Source organism: Crocodylus siamensis, chromosome 10 (assembly GCF_052110815.1).
Source record: "Crocodylus siamensis isolate JL-2025a chromosome 10, ASM5211081v1, whole genome shotgun sequence".
NCBI classification, from domain to species: domain Eukaryota; kingdom Metazoa; phylum Chordata; order Crocodylia; family Crocodylidae; genus Crocodylus; species Crocodylus siamensis.
In genome coordinates this window covers 45,561,425-45,576,525 of record NC_143404.1, presented here as the reverse complement: position 1 = coordinate 45,576,525, position 15,101 = coordinate 45,561,425, and the positions used below count along the sequence as shown (strand labels likewise).

General features: G+C 45.6%; 1 protein-coding gene across 4 annotated transcripts in view; it reads right to left on the bottom strand.

Annotated features, from left to right (window-relative positions):
- Nucleotides 1-2,325: 2,325 nt before the first annotated feature.
- Nucleotides 2,326-15,101, bottom strand: part of TOX2 (TOX high mobility group box family member 2) — a 384,827-nt gene continuing 372,051 nt past the window's right edge. For 3 of the 4 annotated variants that reach the window (XM_090020462.1, XM_090020464.1, XM_090020465.1), the window contains one exon: nt 2,327-3,428. In XM_090020462.1, coding sequence (XP_089876588.1) covers nt 3,392-3,428 — 37 coding nt within the window. In that variant the 3' untranslated portion in view covers nt 2,327-3,391. Of the gene's footprint in view, nt 3,429-15,101 lie in introns of all 4 variants that reach the window. The other variant, XM_090020466.1, reaches the window with a different exon arrangement.

Sequence of the window (15,101 nt, the reverse complement as noted above, 5' to 3'; positions counted from 1 at the left end):
AAAAAGAACTACTGGAAGCATCTACACAAGACACTACTGTGCAGTGGTTACTGCACATTTATTGAGAACTTGTATAATCAAGCGTGGCGGGCTAGTTGGTAGTGATTTAGCCCAGGGGTTTTGAAAGGGTAAAAGATGATTGGAGGGCTTGGGATTCCCTTTCCTCACCAATCAGGCCCCAGACACTCACCCTCCATGTCCCATGATTGGACCCTTGGGTCATCTGGAGAGGGATAAAAAGGGCAGCGCAGCTGACTCAGGAGAGACCAGTGAGAGACCACAAGGAAGGAGTTTCAAAGAGCTAGCGAGAGCTGGGCCAACGGGGTGGGAGCAGTTGTCTCAGAAGAGTCTGAAGGAGTGGGACCTGCAGGCAGCAGTTGGACCCTCAGCAGTATGGCGTACGACCAGCAGTAGAGGCTCTCTGCTGGGCTCCAGGGTCCCCTACAAGAGGGTGAGGCCAGCAGGAGAGGTTCTCCAGCTCTAGCAAGCTTTTGAGCCACTTCGGCTGAATCAAAGCAGGAAACCGAGCTGATCGTGGCTGGATCTGTAGCCAAATCGAATAGCTGCCTATTCGCACAGGCCCAACAGGCAGCCCTTGCTTTTCTGGTTTTCTTTGGAGTGTGACTGCATTATTTCACAACAGAGGGTACATTTACCCAAGATGCCTTACTAGAGATTAGAAAAAATTACTGCCAAGTAAGCATCTCTGTCTATATGTTCATATGCTTACTGCCCAGTAATTTGCTCTAAGCATGAGCAAATGTGCTACGTGTAAATTACAAGCAGGAAATATACTCATGATTTCTTACTGCATCATATGGCATTTGCACTTGTAGACACACCTAGAATTCTTATGTTTGTTATGGATTATAGACATGGCTGGGCCAACTATTCAGACTATTCTTAAATGAAGCCATTGTAATATTAAACATGATCAATCATCACCTTTGCTTAGCTGTCCTGCCACTCTGACCCATTTTGTGGCTGCACCCCAATTTGGAATTTGGTTCTTTAAAACCTTCTTGTATCTCTGCAGGAACGTATGAAGATCCATCAAGTGGAAAGACACTGTGGTTTTCAACCTCAACTCTGGCCTGTATCTACCGCCCCCCCCCCCGCCCCCTCTACCCTTCCTTGGTGCCTCGGGGCCCAGTGGGGCAGCCCAGCAGTGTATAGAGAGAGTAGACAGACACAGCAGCGGCCACAGGGTAGGGGGAGGCCCAGGCAGTGGCACTGGAAAGCCTGTGGTGGTGGCAGAGGTCAGAGTGGTAAGCACAGGGCTGGGGACTACAGCAGTGGCTGGTGCAGCCAGCTCCCTACCCCCTCCCCTCCCAAGTTGGCTTCACTCCACAGCTGAGAGTAGTGTCTGCCAGAAGCCAGCTTCCGCATCCACACAGGCGGTGGCAGAGCCCTGTGCTCACAAACCAGATCCACCTGCAGCTGCTCCATCCTAGAGCAGTGGCTTCTCCATCAGCAAGCTGCCCCTGACCCCACAGCAGCCAGTGCTACCTCTCACCATGCTGCATGTGAATCAGGTGCATGGAGCAGGTTGCTTCTGGAGCCATAGGGCTGGAGATTGGGGTTTGCTGATGCCCAGTCAGGTCTGAGGGCTCTTTGGGGATGGCCTCGCTCTTCTCCACTACCCAGGGCTAGGCAGGGGTGGGGAGGGTACTGGGTCCAGCACTGGACTCAGTGCTGGTCAGGAAAGGTACCCCAGGCCACTATTCCTGGACTGGGGGGCTGGAGGCACTAGAAAAGCTGCAGCTCCAATCTCAGGGCCACTCCACTAAACAGCCGGGTGTGTGAAAGCCCACAGAACAGGAGGGTGGATGACGGGACCACTGTATCCTGGGATATTGGAGGACTTCAACTTGAGTGGCACATCTATGGGGAAGGGCCATACATGAATGAAACAGGAGCTGGGTTGTGTGGATCACAGATAATTCTGCCCTTGAGTGGCATAACTTTGAGCTACAAAACAAGTGCTTTAAACCACTTAAAGGTGTTAACATGTGGACAATTTGGGGGTTAAGAGCTCCAGAAGCTGCCCAAAATAAATCTGTAACAGGCCCTAAAACTGCTTTGCATTTTCACCTTTTGTTTCCTTTTAGCTGAGCTTGTTTTTCTGGAAATAAGCTACAGACAGGGTCAGGCCAATAGCTCAGCTCATTCTGAAGTGAATCCTTGTCACACTGGTCATAATTTAGTCCTATATTGAAGTCAAATAGGACTGTGTGTAAAAGTAAAACCTTTGCCACAGTGAGTCAATGTGGGTCTTTATGAGTACATATTGGTGCTGCCCGCAAAATAAAGGAAGAGACTGGTTTATTTCTACTTTTCATATATTTTATTATAAAGAAAGTTAAAATAAGCATTGTGAACTGAGTGTGCAGGTGCTGAGAAAACAGCACCACTGAAAAAATTAAAAAAAACCCCCAAAATGCACCTTATGATAAGCTGTAATTATGCTTTCTAATTCTTCATAAATAGACAAAATCATTGTCAGCAATTTTAAATAGATGGACATATGGCTGAAAAAAATATAATAATGCCATACAACATAGATATAAATTGTCCATTTCTTGCTGTACAAATAATAGAAACAAGTTTGGCAGGCTTTGTTGTTGTTTTCTTTTTATACACATCTCCCTTCTATGTATAACTAAAAAATGTGCTACAATTAATATAAAATGCTTTTACTATAAAGTAAACTACTAATTCTTTTCACAAAAAAATCTTAAAGATGTCTTTAGCACAGTTCTAAAACACTTAGTAAACTACTTACAACTATCCATCAAATTATATTTGTCATTATCTTTTTCTCATTTTCCTTCTTGTATTTTGCCAGTTGCTCTGTCCACCCACATACCTAGGAATAATTTTAATTTTTTATTTTATTTTACTTTTTTTGTCAGACATCCAAGGCCTTTGCATGTACAATATTCACACAAATTTCACATTTTTTTTGCACAGAGTTTAGTGCTGTTAGCAAGTCAAGAGTGCATCCTCCTATTGAGCTGGCCTAATGTTTCAAGACACCAGATCCTTGTCTATGCTGCAACTAAAAGCAGTTCACTAGGAAAAGAGTCCATAGCTAAGCTAATGGCAAGCAGAAAAACTGTGTCCTTATACATTTTTGTTTGTTTTGTTTTTTGTACTTTTTTTTCTTTTTCATGATTTATGAGGTTTGGGCTTCCACAAAAAGGAGACTTTAGAGTTTAAAATAATGAAAGAAAATTTCTCTTAGAGCCTGGAAATGAAGCCAGCGATGAGGTGCATTAGATCAACTCTCTTGCCTATCTGACTTGCTTGATGTCCCTCTAGGTGGTCCATGTTCAAGACCCTCTCAAGTGTCCTTCATTTGACGCTTATTTAAAAGTGATGTCAGGTTTTAGGTGAGGTAGAGTGACTTATCCCTTGGCAGCATGCTGCAGTGAAAACAAAAGATAGAAGTACAATAGATGGGCAACAAAGCAATTCTTAAATAAACAGCTATGGAAGAAAGGGCAGTGCGGGGAGAAGCCAACGGAAATGAGCCATCATGCAGATGGTAGCCATGGCTTCTGAGTAGGTTTACAATTTTTACAAAGCAGTTTTTAATGCAAGCTGTTAAGTGCACTAGGTGGCTTGGTGTGGTGGGGGAAGGGCAACATTAAGGTTTGATGTAAGAAACAAGAAGGCAATTAAAAAAGCAGTGACACCTTTCATTACTAATTAACATTAACAGTAAACCTTGCTAACCCTCAAGCACAAGACCATCTCCGGTGCCAACATCTGCTTTTAAAAGGGACTCTGCTATGGCAGAAAAAATGAACATGTGCCATTTCACCTTTTTATCTTTTTTTTATTCTCCCTCCCCAGTTTTCATACAAGTTTTTCTCCAAGCAAGTACTTTATTGAAGTTAGTTTCTAATGTGTATATGTGTGTGTGTGTGTGTCTGTATATGTGTGTAAGAGAGCAAACAAAAGAAAGCACCCTGGGTGCCCAATGCCCATGGAAGAAAAACCTGATACTACATCTCTTCCTGACGCATGACCACTGCTTGCGGTTCCTGATTTATGAGATTGTGTACAGGGAAGTGCAGCCTTAGTATTGACTCTACTTTGCCCTTTCAGAGCATGAAAGGAGCAGTCTCAGCACTACATAGGGAGCAGGAATAGACTTCTCACATAATGCTAGGCAAGCCTATTACCAGTATTTCCAGGCCCCATGTATATTTAACAGACCTCCCTCTCCTGGCTGTCCAGATGTCAGTTTTAAAAGGCATACCAGAGAAGGGACTGGATAGTGGCTACCCTGTGATGGGGTGGTTAGAGCACTGTGCAGGTGAGAAAGCTAGGTGTGTTGGTGGGAAGGCTGAGATACCAAGACCTCCAATGTCTCAGCTGAGTACTCTAGCCACTGAGCTGTTTAGTGGAAAACATGGGAGAAGCACTCTCACTTCTCCCCCTTCTCAGTCTACATGCCTATGTAGCCATCCACATGTGCAAGACTACATATCCAGAGATAGAATAAATAGAATAAGTGCCCAAAATACCCTGAATACAACCAAAAAATGACCATGTGGATTAGGAAAGCATAGAATGCCACATCTTCATGCCTATCTTCAAGAAAGGGAGGAAAGTAGATCCAGCAAACTACAGGCCTATCAGCCTGACCTCTATCCTGGGGAAGATCTTGGAAAAGATTATCAAGGAGGCCATCCTTAACAGACTAGCTGAAGGCAATATCCTGAGGGATACCCAGCATGGGTTTGTTGTGGGTAGGTCTTGCTTGACCAATCTAATTTCCTTTTATGACCAGGTGATTTATCACCTGGACAAGGCGGAAGAGATCGATGTCGTATGCCTCAACTTTAAAAAAGCCTTCGATCTGGTATCCCACGGTCACCTCTTGGCTAAACTGGCTAACTGCGGCCTTGACATCACCATGATCCACTGGCTGGGGAACTGGCTCCGCGGTAGGACCCAGAAGGTGGTGGTCGATGGGAGTCAATTGTCTTGTTGTGCTGTGACCAGTGGGGTCCCACAAGGATAGTAAAGCGAGAAAAACACTGGTTTGCATCCATAGATGCTTCTCAAGCAGATCCCGGGATGTCATTTTCCCACTGTACTCAGCCTTGGTGAGGCCACAGCTGGAGTACTAAGTCCAGTTTTGGGCTCCACAATTCAAAAAGGATGTGGAGAAGCTTGAGAGGGTGCAGAGGAGAGCCACGTGTATGATCAGAGGTCAGGAAAACAGGCCTTATGATGATAGGCTGAGAGCAATGGGGCTGTTCAGCCTGGAAAAGCGCAGGCTCAGGGGTGATCTGGTGGCCACTTATAAGTTTAGGGGTGCTCATCAAGATCTGGGGGAATGACTGTTCACCAGAGCCCCCCAAGGGATGACAAGATCGAATGGTCACAAACTGCACTGTGACCGGTTCAGGCTGGGCCCCCAAGGTTTGGAACAGGCTGCCACCTGAGGCGGTTCAAGCATCCACTTTGAACACCTTTAAAACACATTTAGATGCTTATCTTGCTAGGATCCTATGATCCCTGCTGACTTCCTGCCTCGGGGGCAGGGGGCTGGACTCGATCCTCCGGAGTCTCTTCCAGCCCAAATGTCTATGAAATCTATGAAATCTATGAAATTTACCAGCCACATTTACATTGTCTCAGATCCATTGTCCAAAGTCAGACAAATAAAATACTACAGTGTGCCAAAAAAAAACAACCATACGATCTTTGGAAGGCAATCTAATGGTTGTAAGAATGCACACAAAGCTGATGCAAAACATTTAAGCTTGTCAAAAAGGCTGGCTGTAAAAACGATGAAGAAAATGACATAGCTCTGGGAGATTTTGGTGCGTGTAATTGTTAGTTAGAATATAAACACTGGGGCTAGGGACAGAAATTACACATCAATTGGTACAAGTGATTGGAAACTGGTTCAAATCTGTAACACAACAGAAGTTTAGTGCAGGTAAACCAGTTTCAAAATGTCTGAAACTGGTTTAAGATAAACCTGGATGGATGCAATATCAGACTTAACTGATTTAGGTTAAATAAGTTTACTGAAATTTTGTCTTAGATCACCTCAATTCAAATTACCTCACAGTCCCCCAGCATCCCAGGATGCTTTGTACCTCTCCTGCAACCCACCCCTCCACCCCCTTGCAGGGTGTGCAGATTAGCCTTGACCCAAGCTGTCTGCTCCAGCTGATCAGGGAGCCGGGCTTTAGCACCCCCAAGCTTCTGGCCTGAGTCATGGCAGGCACATAGCTCCACTTCTGGAATCAAAAGTGAATGTCTGTTCACTTGCTTATTGGTTCAATCTAATCAGCTTAGATTAACGTGCAAAGATTGAATCAATTCAGCCTTGGGCTTTTTGACTGTCTGTACTTAGCCCAAAAAACATCAGAATGCTACACTTTGCTAATTTGAACATTTTATAATCTGCACTTAAAATGTAGAGTCTTTCCCTGCTGCTTGCAGCAAAAATCCAATACCAATGGCCAGGAGTGAAGTATTCTTGTCCTAAAACTTCATTAATTTTACACAATACAGTGAAAAACACTTCCAAGTATATTACAAAGTATTACCATAAATTCAGTGCAAACTAGATGCATTTATTATGTTTTATCGTGTCATTTTTATGGTCACTGATTCAGCAAATTCAGTTTTGGGATAGGTCTCTATCATTACTATCACTTAACAAGATATTCTTCATTTGGGTACACCAAGTATATACAAATCTGCAGGTCTGGGTGATCACTACTTAAAGTAAATCACAGTAATTAATTATGTGGATCATGATGGTTTGGACATGTGACCATATATCTGAGAACTAGACAGATACAGCATAACTGGAAACAAAACATGTACCAAAGTTTAAAGGGGGAAACTCATGAATACTGGCAATCACCTTCTAGTAATATCAGTCCCTACTAAAAGAATGCACCAAATACAAAATGGAAAGCTAGGGTATTGAGACTCAAGTCGTGGCTTTGGCGCTTAATGTGCCTTTAAGCTTACACAGCAACTCTTGCTGAGCACCTGGATCTGATCAAAATCTCTAGCTATGCATGACACCAAGCTGAGCTGTGAGTCCAAAAGCACTTCCCAGTTCTGTGAAACTACAGGGGGCTCCAAAAAGGGAGAATAAATGGAATAAAGAGGGAAACCTCCCCTGTTCTCTCTTAGTAAACTGAAGGCGAAAGAAGGAGGGGAGAACACTTACTGAACCACAAGAAATATGAATCTGAAATGTAAGGCAGGACTGCCTGTTTCCAAAGGGTTGTTGGTATAATCCTAACTAATCCTGAGTCATAGCACCACAAAACAAACATTTTCTTACCAGCCAATTGCTGATTTCATTCTTCAGATTGTTGCTTTAATTACATTTACATTGTGCAAAATCGTGAGGCTGAAAAGGGGAATTACATATTCTAGAGATTTCTTGACTGTTGTGCTGATGAATCAAAACCAATACCACATGGATTCTTTTTATTACAGAGCATGCATTGTAGGATTCTGTCAAAGCAAGGTCAATTTATTCAGCTGCACACACCAAAGAATAGAAATGATGGGAGAATACTGGGGACAAGTTGTGTCCATCTTAAATTTCAGTGGGGTCTGTTAATTATTGCAACATTTATTGAAGAAATAGAGGTATATATATACTAGGGCTATGCGAAACTTCAGGTGCTGATTCGATTCGGAGGAGATTCGGCTTGATTTGGTGGCCAAACCTCTGACTCCGAATCAAATCAGGGGACCAATAAAAAGCATGTGGCGGGGGAGGGGGGCAGTGGGGATCACCCCCATCTGGCACCAACTGCTTAGTTGGGGCTTTTTTTCCCTAAGTGCCGGGAGCTGGGGCAGGCGAGGCAGCTGTTGCTGGGCTGGGACAGTGGGCAGGGGCTGGGCCTGGGTGATTTGGCCAAATTGATTTGGGACAGTGATTCGAATCACTGAATTGAATCACTGCCCCCCAAACTGGTTGTATCCCAATCCGAAGTAAATACTAGCCACTTTGCCCAGGCCTAATATATACTATATACATGAATGGAGTTTTATACTCATTGAAACAAGGGGCAAGCAGTCAAAGTTAAGCAAAACAGGAACTCATACAAACATGGCTTGCACCATACAACCTTCACGGTAACCCTATTGGAGGTTCTGCAACATACACCCTGGCAACAAATATTAGGGATCAGCATATGCATGGGGTGCAAGGTCATTTTTGTGGACACTATTACTCCTGACAAACTGTGCTGTAATGTAATGAGAACTTGGCTCTAAAACATAAAAGGACAGCTTTGAAAAATGGGCTTCCAGCAGAATGAATCTTTCTATACTGAGAGGCTTCCTCTTTGCTTGGCAGAGATTTTTTCTGCACAGAGAACACCTCTGCTGTAGTGGAAAGAGTGGAGGCACAGTCCACAGACTGACTCATGCTCTACACAGTTCATTGTTATAAACTACTATAATAGCTATCTGGCAGTTTATGCATAATCTGACTGGTTTTAATATGAATCTGATATAAAACCGGGAAATTTGATATTTTCACTGTGACAAAGGCATGAAATGCATAAGCTTTGATCATGAATCACATGAGGCCTTGTGCTTATAATACAGGATGTTGTTAGGATGTTAGGGAGATTGTTTTAGCAACGCAAAGCTCATACTGGTCTTATTACATTAATGCTTCACTGGCTACTAGAGTCTCCCTAGGATTCTGCATAATACAATTTTTTATCAAATTAGCTATATCAGGATACATGGAGAGGCACAATGGAGAGACTTCCGTCTCTACCCAACCCTCAAAGTCCTCTGAATGAGGTCTGGTTTCTGGTTGTGAGAAGGGCATGTGTGATTTCTCCCCAGCTTCAAAATCCTGGTATATCACCAGAGATAAATATAGAGATTTATAAACTGAACTCCAGGATGAAGGAAGCAGTTTCTCTTTTCACTCTGTTTGTACAGATAGCAAGAAGGTCCCCTCAAGGTTTCCTTAGAGATCCTACAATAATCCATGTAGCTGAATACTCTCAAGTAGACAGAATTCTAGAGAGCATTCTACTGGCTCAGCAGATTATTTATTCCCTGCCCTAAGAAATAAAATGTATGTATTATCTGTGTCCAATCCTGTGATTATTAGTGCATTGCTGGCACAGATGAGTTCTGTATTTTGAAAGGGCTCTAAGTGTTGTGAAAGCACTCTGATCCAGTATAGCACTTTACATCAGTCAAATCAAAACAGCACTCAGAAAACTGCCATCCTTCCCCCTCCATACTTGCTGTCAGAGTGGACTGCATGTACATCTTGCAGGGTACACGTAGGGTGCTTGTCCATGTTACAGCTCTCCTGTTATCACGTTATACTTTTCCCATGTCCACATGACAAAAATTGCCATTAAGCTAGTTAAATAGCGTTTGTGTATCCACATTGTCAGCTGATTTTATCATTTAAGATTTTTTTGTCGTGGTAATTTAAAACACCTCCAACATGTTTTATTTTTAGCTCCTGAGTTTCTTCCATGAGGGTTTTTTTATAGTTCTAAATTTTCAACGTGGATCTGACTTATGCCTGAAAACAAGATTTTCCCTGCTGTGCAACTGTTATAGCACCAGGTGCCGCTTGGATTCACTTGATAATCCATGGAAATTCATTGAATCTCTACTGTAATACATCAACAAGACTCCAGGTGCTAATGTTGCAAATTTTTACTGGTGATTTATATTTCAAGGTTCAGATTTATGAAAAATAGAACTTTTTTGGATTCCAAAAAAGTGTTCCTTGTGTTCGCATGCACTTTGTGGCAAAAATCAAATTGTTATGGGTCAGGCAGTCCAAATCTCAGGTTAATTAAAATTACTTTTTGTTGGACTGGGTTTTTGAAAACGAGGGGGTGGCAGGGCTGGGGGGGCAGGTCAGGAGTGAGGGGGCTGGGAGGATAGGGGTAACCCCGGTGGTAAATGTAACCCAGGTGGTACTCAGATGAGGTACCCCCCCTCCAATTAAAAGGATTTAGCATATGTTAGTGAGCTATGGGAGGGGGTAGCCACTTATGAGGGAGCAGCTCTCCTCCTATTTCCTACAGCCGAGACCAGTTGGAACGTAACTGTATCAAACAAATTATGAAACTATGAAACATATATGGGTTTAATAGGGAAAGAACAGAGTGGAATATAACACATATGTGGGGGGCAAGGAGACCCTGGGAGATAATAGTACCTCCACTTTGGCACTTGGTGGGGGGAGCAGAGGGGAGTCAAAGGGATTTTAGGTAAACATAAACATGTAATTGAGACAAATCAACAACAGACTTGAGGCTAGGGTTCACAAAATATGAAATTCAGGGTTTCCCAAAATATGAGGTGCATAGCCCACAAAATTTGAGGCACAGGTAACCCAGTGGGGTGGGGTAAAAGAGGTGAGGGGAGCACCCTTTCTAGTGGGGATTTCCTTCTTCAGGCAAGTCAAGCCTCTGGTGCCCTGGCCAGGAATCAAACCCATGTTTCACATGCGGCAGGCAAAATCTAGGCTACTGAGCTATCAATACCTGAACCATTAACTACAGCTGGCTCTAGTACCTATGGTATCCTCTATGTGCCATCTGCACACCAAGCTGCCTGGCTTCATGTCAGAGGGGGTTGGAACGAACCTGAGCTGCCACCTGCAGCTTGCGGCTTTGATCCCTCTGGGACCCACCACACCCCACTCCTAGGAGGGTAGGGAGCTGTAGATCAGGAGTGAAGGGCCCTGGAAGTGAATGGTGAGGGTTGTGCTAAACTGTTATATGTGCCTGTTGCATCCAGCTCTGGGGTGTCTCTCAGCCCTCCCCATACACTGTTATATGCAGCTGTTACACCCCAGAGCTGGGCACATATCTGTCATTCCCATGCACTGTGGCTATGTGGTTAATTACACCCCAGAACTAGGGCTACCCCATGCCATGCCTCTGTGGCACTGGAAGACTCTCTTGGACCAGGGGCTTCCCATCTCGTCTATCAACCTTGCTGGGGTGCTGGTTTTAGGGTGACCCCACTGGTCACCCAGGAAGTTCCCTAATTGCTAGGACAGCTGCCCCTGCAACTAACCACAATTCTCATCTCTCCAGACACAACTGTGCCGACCCAGGACATGGTGAGGGCTGTGATGAAATGTTACACCTGGCCATTGCTCCCAGCTCTGGAGTGTATCTCAGTCCTTCCCATGCACTGTTATATTTGGCCATTACATCACAGAGCTAGGGCCACCCCACACCATGCCTCTGGCACTGGTGACTCTCCTGGACAACCCTGGTCATCTGAGCTAGCCCAGGAAAGATTTCAAGCTGCCATCCCAGCCCAAAAAACAGTTCTTTATTTAAGCCCATATACTTAGTCTAGTGTGCATGGGGAGCTGTGAGTTGGCAGCCTGGCATGAACAAACAGCACTTTGGGCCAGGCAAGACTCTAGTCAGAGATATCTGAGAGAATCCCCCAGTGGCACAGAGTCATGGTGTGGGGGGGCCTAAGGAGGATTTCCATCTCTAATCCCAGCCCAAAAGAAATTCCTTATTCGAGCCCATATACTTATTACAGTGTACATGGGGCTGTCAATCAGGCCACACTTTGGGCTGTGCAAGATTGTGGTCAGAGGTGTCCACAAGAGTCCCCTGATGGTACATGGCAATGGTGGATGCAGGATATTAATTTACATATTTGGTAAATATGCATAGCTAATTAAATTCTCTCTCTTTAGAATGTGTAATTCATTAATAAGAAGCTTTTACTGGGTATAGGTGAGCTTTGAAGAAGGAACCGGGAACCAGGAATAAGGATTTGGGACTTAAAGGAATAACTGCAGCCTCATGAACCATAGCATGTAGCCTTGGTGTTGGCCACCTTGAAATAGTGGACTGGAAGGCCGGTCACTGCCAGGCAGGGGTCCCTGCACCACACCACCACTGTGGGGAGGGGGGATAGGACAGCGACTATGTGGTGCAGATGTTCCTTGACCTTCAGTAGAGAAGGGCAGTTTGAAATTCAGGGAGCAAACCCTAGCATGTGGCTTGGGATGCCCCAAAATAGTGGATGGTGAGAGCAGGCCACTCACTGCTGACAGGGAGACCGACAGGGAATTTTGCAAGCAAAATGTTCCTGGGACCTCAGAAATATGTGTGTATGTATGTGTGGGGAGGGGAGGTGGCTGACTGATAAACAGAGGAAATAAAGTGCATGGCTTGCCAAGTGCAAGTCACAGCTAAGCAGGCTTTTGCCAATTCTGGGAGAGAACCCTAATGCGTAGCATTGGGTGCATGTGATATGGGTCGGGTAGCTCTGGGTAATTAATCATGGAACAGCCCTTTGGCATACCAGAAGGTAATTCAGGAATGGGGATTTGTCTCTGTGGACTGCTTGCTAGGGCATGGCTGTAACAGGGCCCTGTCCTGTTACTAGAGGTCCAGGGCAGTCTGAACAGCCCCACACCCCAGAATCACCTCTACAGACCCACCCCAGACCTGGGAGAACTCTCCGGAGGCTGGGGAATCAGGTCCTGGGATATAGGAAGTCCCTCAGCCAGGGAGCTGACACAGGTATGGGGAGTGAGAGAGGGTTAGCCGTGTGAGCTCAGAGCGGGAAGAATAAAAACTTTGAAAGCAGTCTGAAGAGGCTGCACCAGGCCAGGGAGCAGGCTGCCTCAAATGAAGTTACCAGGGGTTAAGCAGCCACAGGGAGAGCCCAAAGCATGGCTCTTCTCTGTTTATTTGTTTGTTTGCTCCATCATTTGCTTTGTTGCAGAATCCCACAGACTATGTAAAGCCTCTGAAAGATAAGAAGTAATCAGAAGGTGAAGCCTGGAAGAACCACTGGAAGATAGCTAAGTGCTAGCTCATTTGTTTAACTTCCTTTGTTTGTTTTGCATCACTAAAAAGCCTGGGGTGGCCTCCGGGTATTATCTACTAGCCTGGCTGCAGCAGAGGCACAGGCCCTGAACAGTGGGTCATTGGTCAAAGCCAGCAGCAAAAGTAAAACTGGTCAGCTCAACTAGCTTGACCAAACATACCCTGCTCTGATCTGCCCAGACTCTGCCCATAGCAGCCTACAAATTATTTCTCTGACCAGGAATCTTCCCTTTTCTTTTGCTGCTGTGGTTTAAGGGCAGGGACAGGCAGGCTTGCTAGGAAGGCTGGTGGGGAGAAAAATGGAACAGATACTGCAGCTGCTGGCCCAGCAGCAGGCAACAGCTCAGAAGCAGGTACAGCAACACGGAGCCCAGATGATGGGGATGCTACAAATGCAGATACAGAGCACTGAACAGCTATAGGTGGTAGTGGAAGAAAACGGGCAAGTGATAGCCCCGGCCCTAGAAGCTGCCATAGGGAATCTCTTGGGGGCAGCTGGATCTGGGAAAATGTCATGTCTAACTATGACGGTTGGTCATACCTAACCATGAGGGATGTCATGCTTAATCCATGAGGGACGGCCATACCTTAAGGGGGATGATCCTCCAGGCTCAGAGTGTGACAGTTCCGGAGAGAAAGAAGGGGGGTAAGAGTGCCCATGGCTCAGCAAAGGCATTCGAGAGTGCCTAAGGGCCAAAAAGGAGGCGTACACCTGCTGGAAGAGAGGGGCTATCACCAAGGAGGAATACCCCTCCTTGGCCCGTGAATGTAGGAGGGCCATTAGGAAGGCCAAGGTGGGGGTGGAGCTCAAGCTAGTGACCAAGATTAAGGACAACAAAAAGTCCTTCTTCAAATACATTGGGAGTAAGAAGCGGGCACCAGGTAATGTAGGACCCCTGTTAGACTCAAATGGTAATCTTGTGGCTACGCCAGATTAGAAAGCCGAACTCTTTAACAATTTCTTTGCCTCTGTTTTCTTGGACAGGGAACAGGACAGCTCTCCCACCACAGGTAGGGGCAATCATGAGCATAGCACTGCCAGGCCTTGGGTCTGCGCAGAAGTAGTTAGGGATCTTCTGGAAGGGCTGGATGTTTTTAAATCTGTGGACCCTGATGCCCTTCACCCATAGGTGCCGAGGGAGCTCGCGGGGGGTTATTGCTGTGCCCTTTGCCCAGCTGTATGAGCGATAGTGGTCCATGGGCCAGGTGCCTGGAGATTGGAAACTAGTTAAAGTGGTCCCGCTCTATAAGAAAGGGAGAAAGGAGGACCCAGGAAACTATAGTCCCATAAGCCTCACATCGGTCTTGGTGAAAATTCTTGAAAAAATTATCAAGGAGCACATCTGTGAGGGGCCAGCAGGGGAGATCATGCCCAGGGGAAATCAACATGGGTTCATCAAAGCCAGGTCATGCCAGACCAACCTGATGGCCTTTTATGACCAGGTAACTAATTCCTGGATGATGGTGTCACGTGGACATAGTTTTTCTGGACTTTAAGAAGGCCTTTGACACTGTCTCTCACCCCATTCTCATTAATAAACTGAGCAACTGTAGCATTGATGTCTACACAGTTAGATGGGTCAAAAATTGGCTGATGGGGTGCACCCAGAGAGTGGTGGTGGATGGGTTGTACTCAGCCTGGTGGGATGTGAACAGTAGGGTCCCCCAGGGCTCGATCCTGGGCCCTACACTGTTCAACATCTTCATCAGCGTCTTGGACAAGAGGGTTGAAAACACGTTGTCCAAATTTGCTGATGATACCAAGTTGTGGGGAGAAGTAGGCATGCTCAATGGGAGAGAGAGGCTGCAATTAGACTTAGACAGACTACAGAAGTGGGCGGATGGTAATAGGATGGGCTTCAGTGTAGATAAATGCAGGGTGCTGCACCTGGGGAGAAGGAATCCACAACATACATTCAAGCTTGGGAGCTCCCCTCTTCTGAGCACAGAGGCAGAAAGGGATCTTGGAGTCATTACTGACTCCAAGATGAACATGAGCTGCCAATGCTAGACCACAGCCAGCAAAGCCAACCGCACCTTGTTGTGCATCCCAGTGCCACAGAGGCATGGCATCCTTCTCACTGCCTCCTTCTCTCTACTCCATGTCTGAAGGAGGCCAGTCCAGAGAGGTGATCCTCCCCCTCTATGCGACATTGGTCTGGCCTCAATTGGAGTACTGCATCCAGTTCTGGGCAGCACACTTTAAGAAGGATGTGGCCTGCC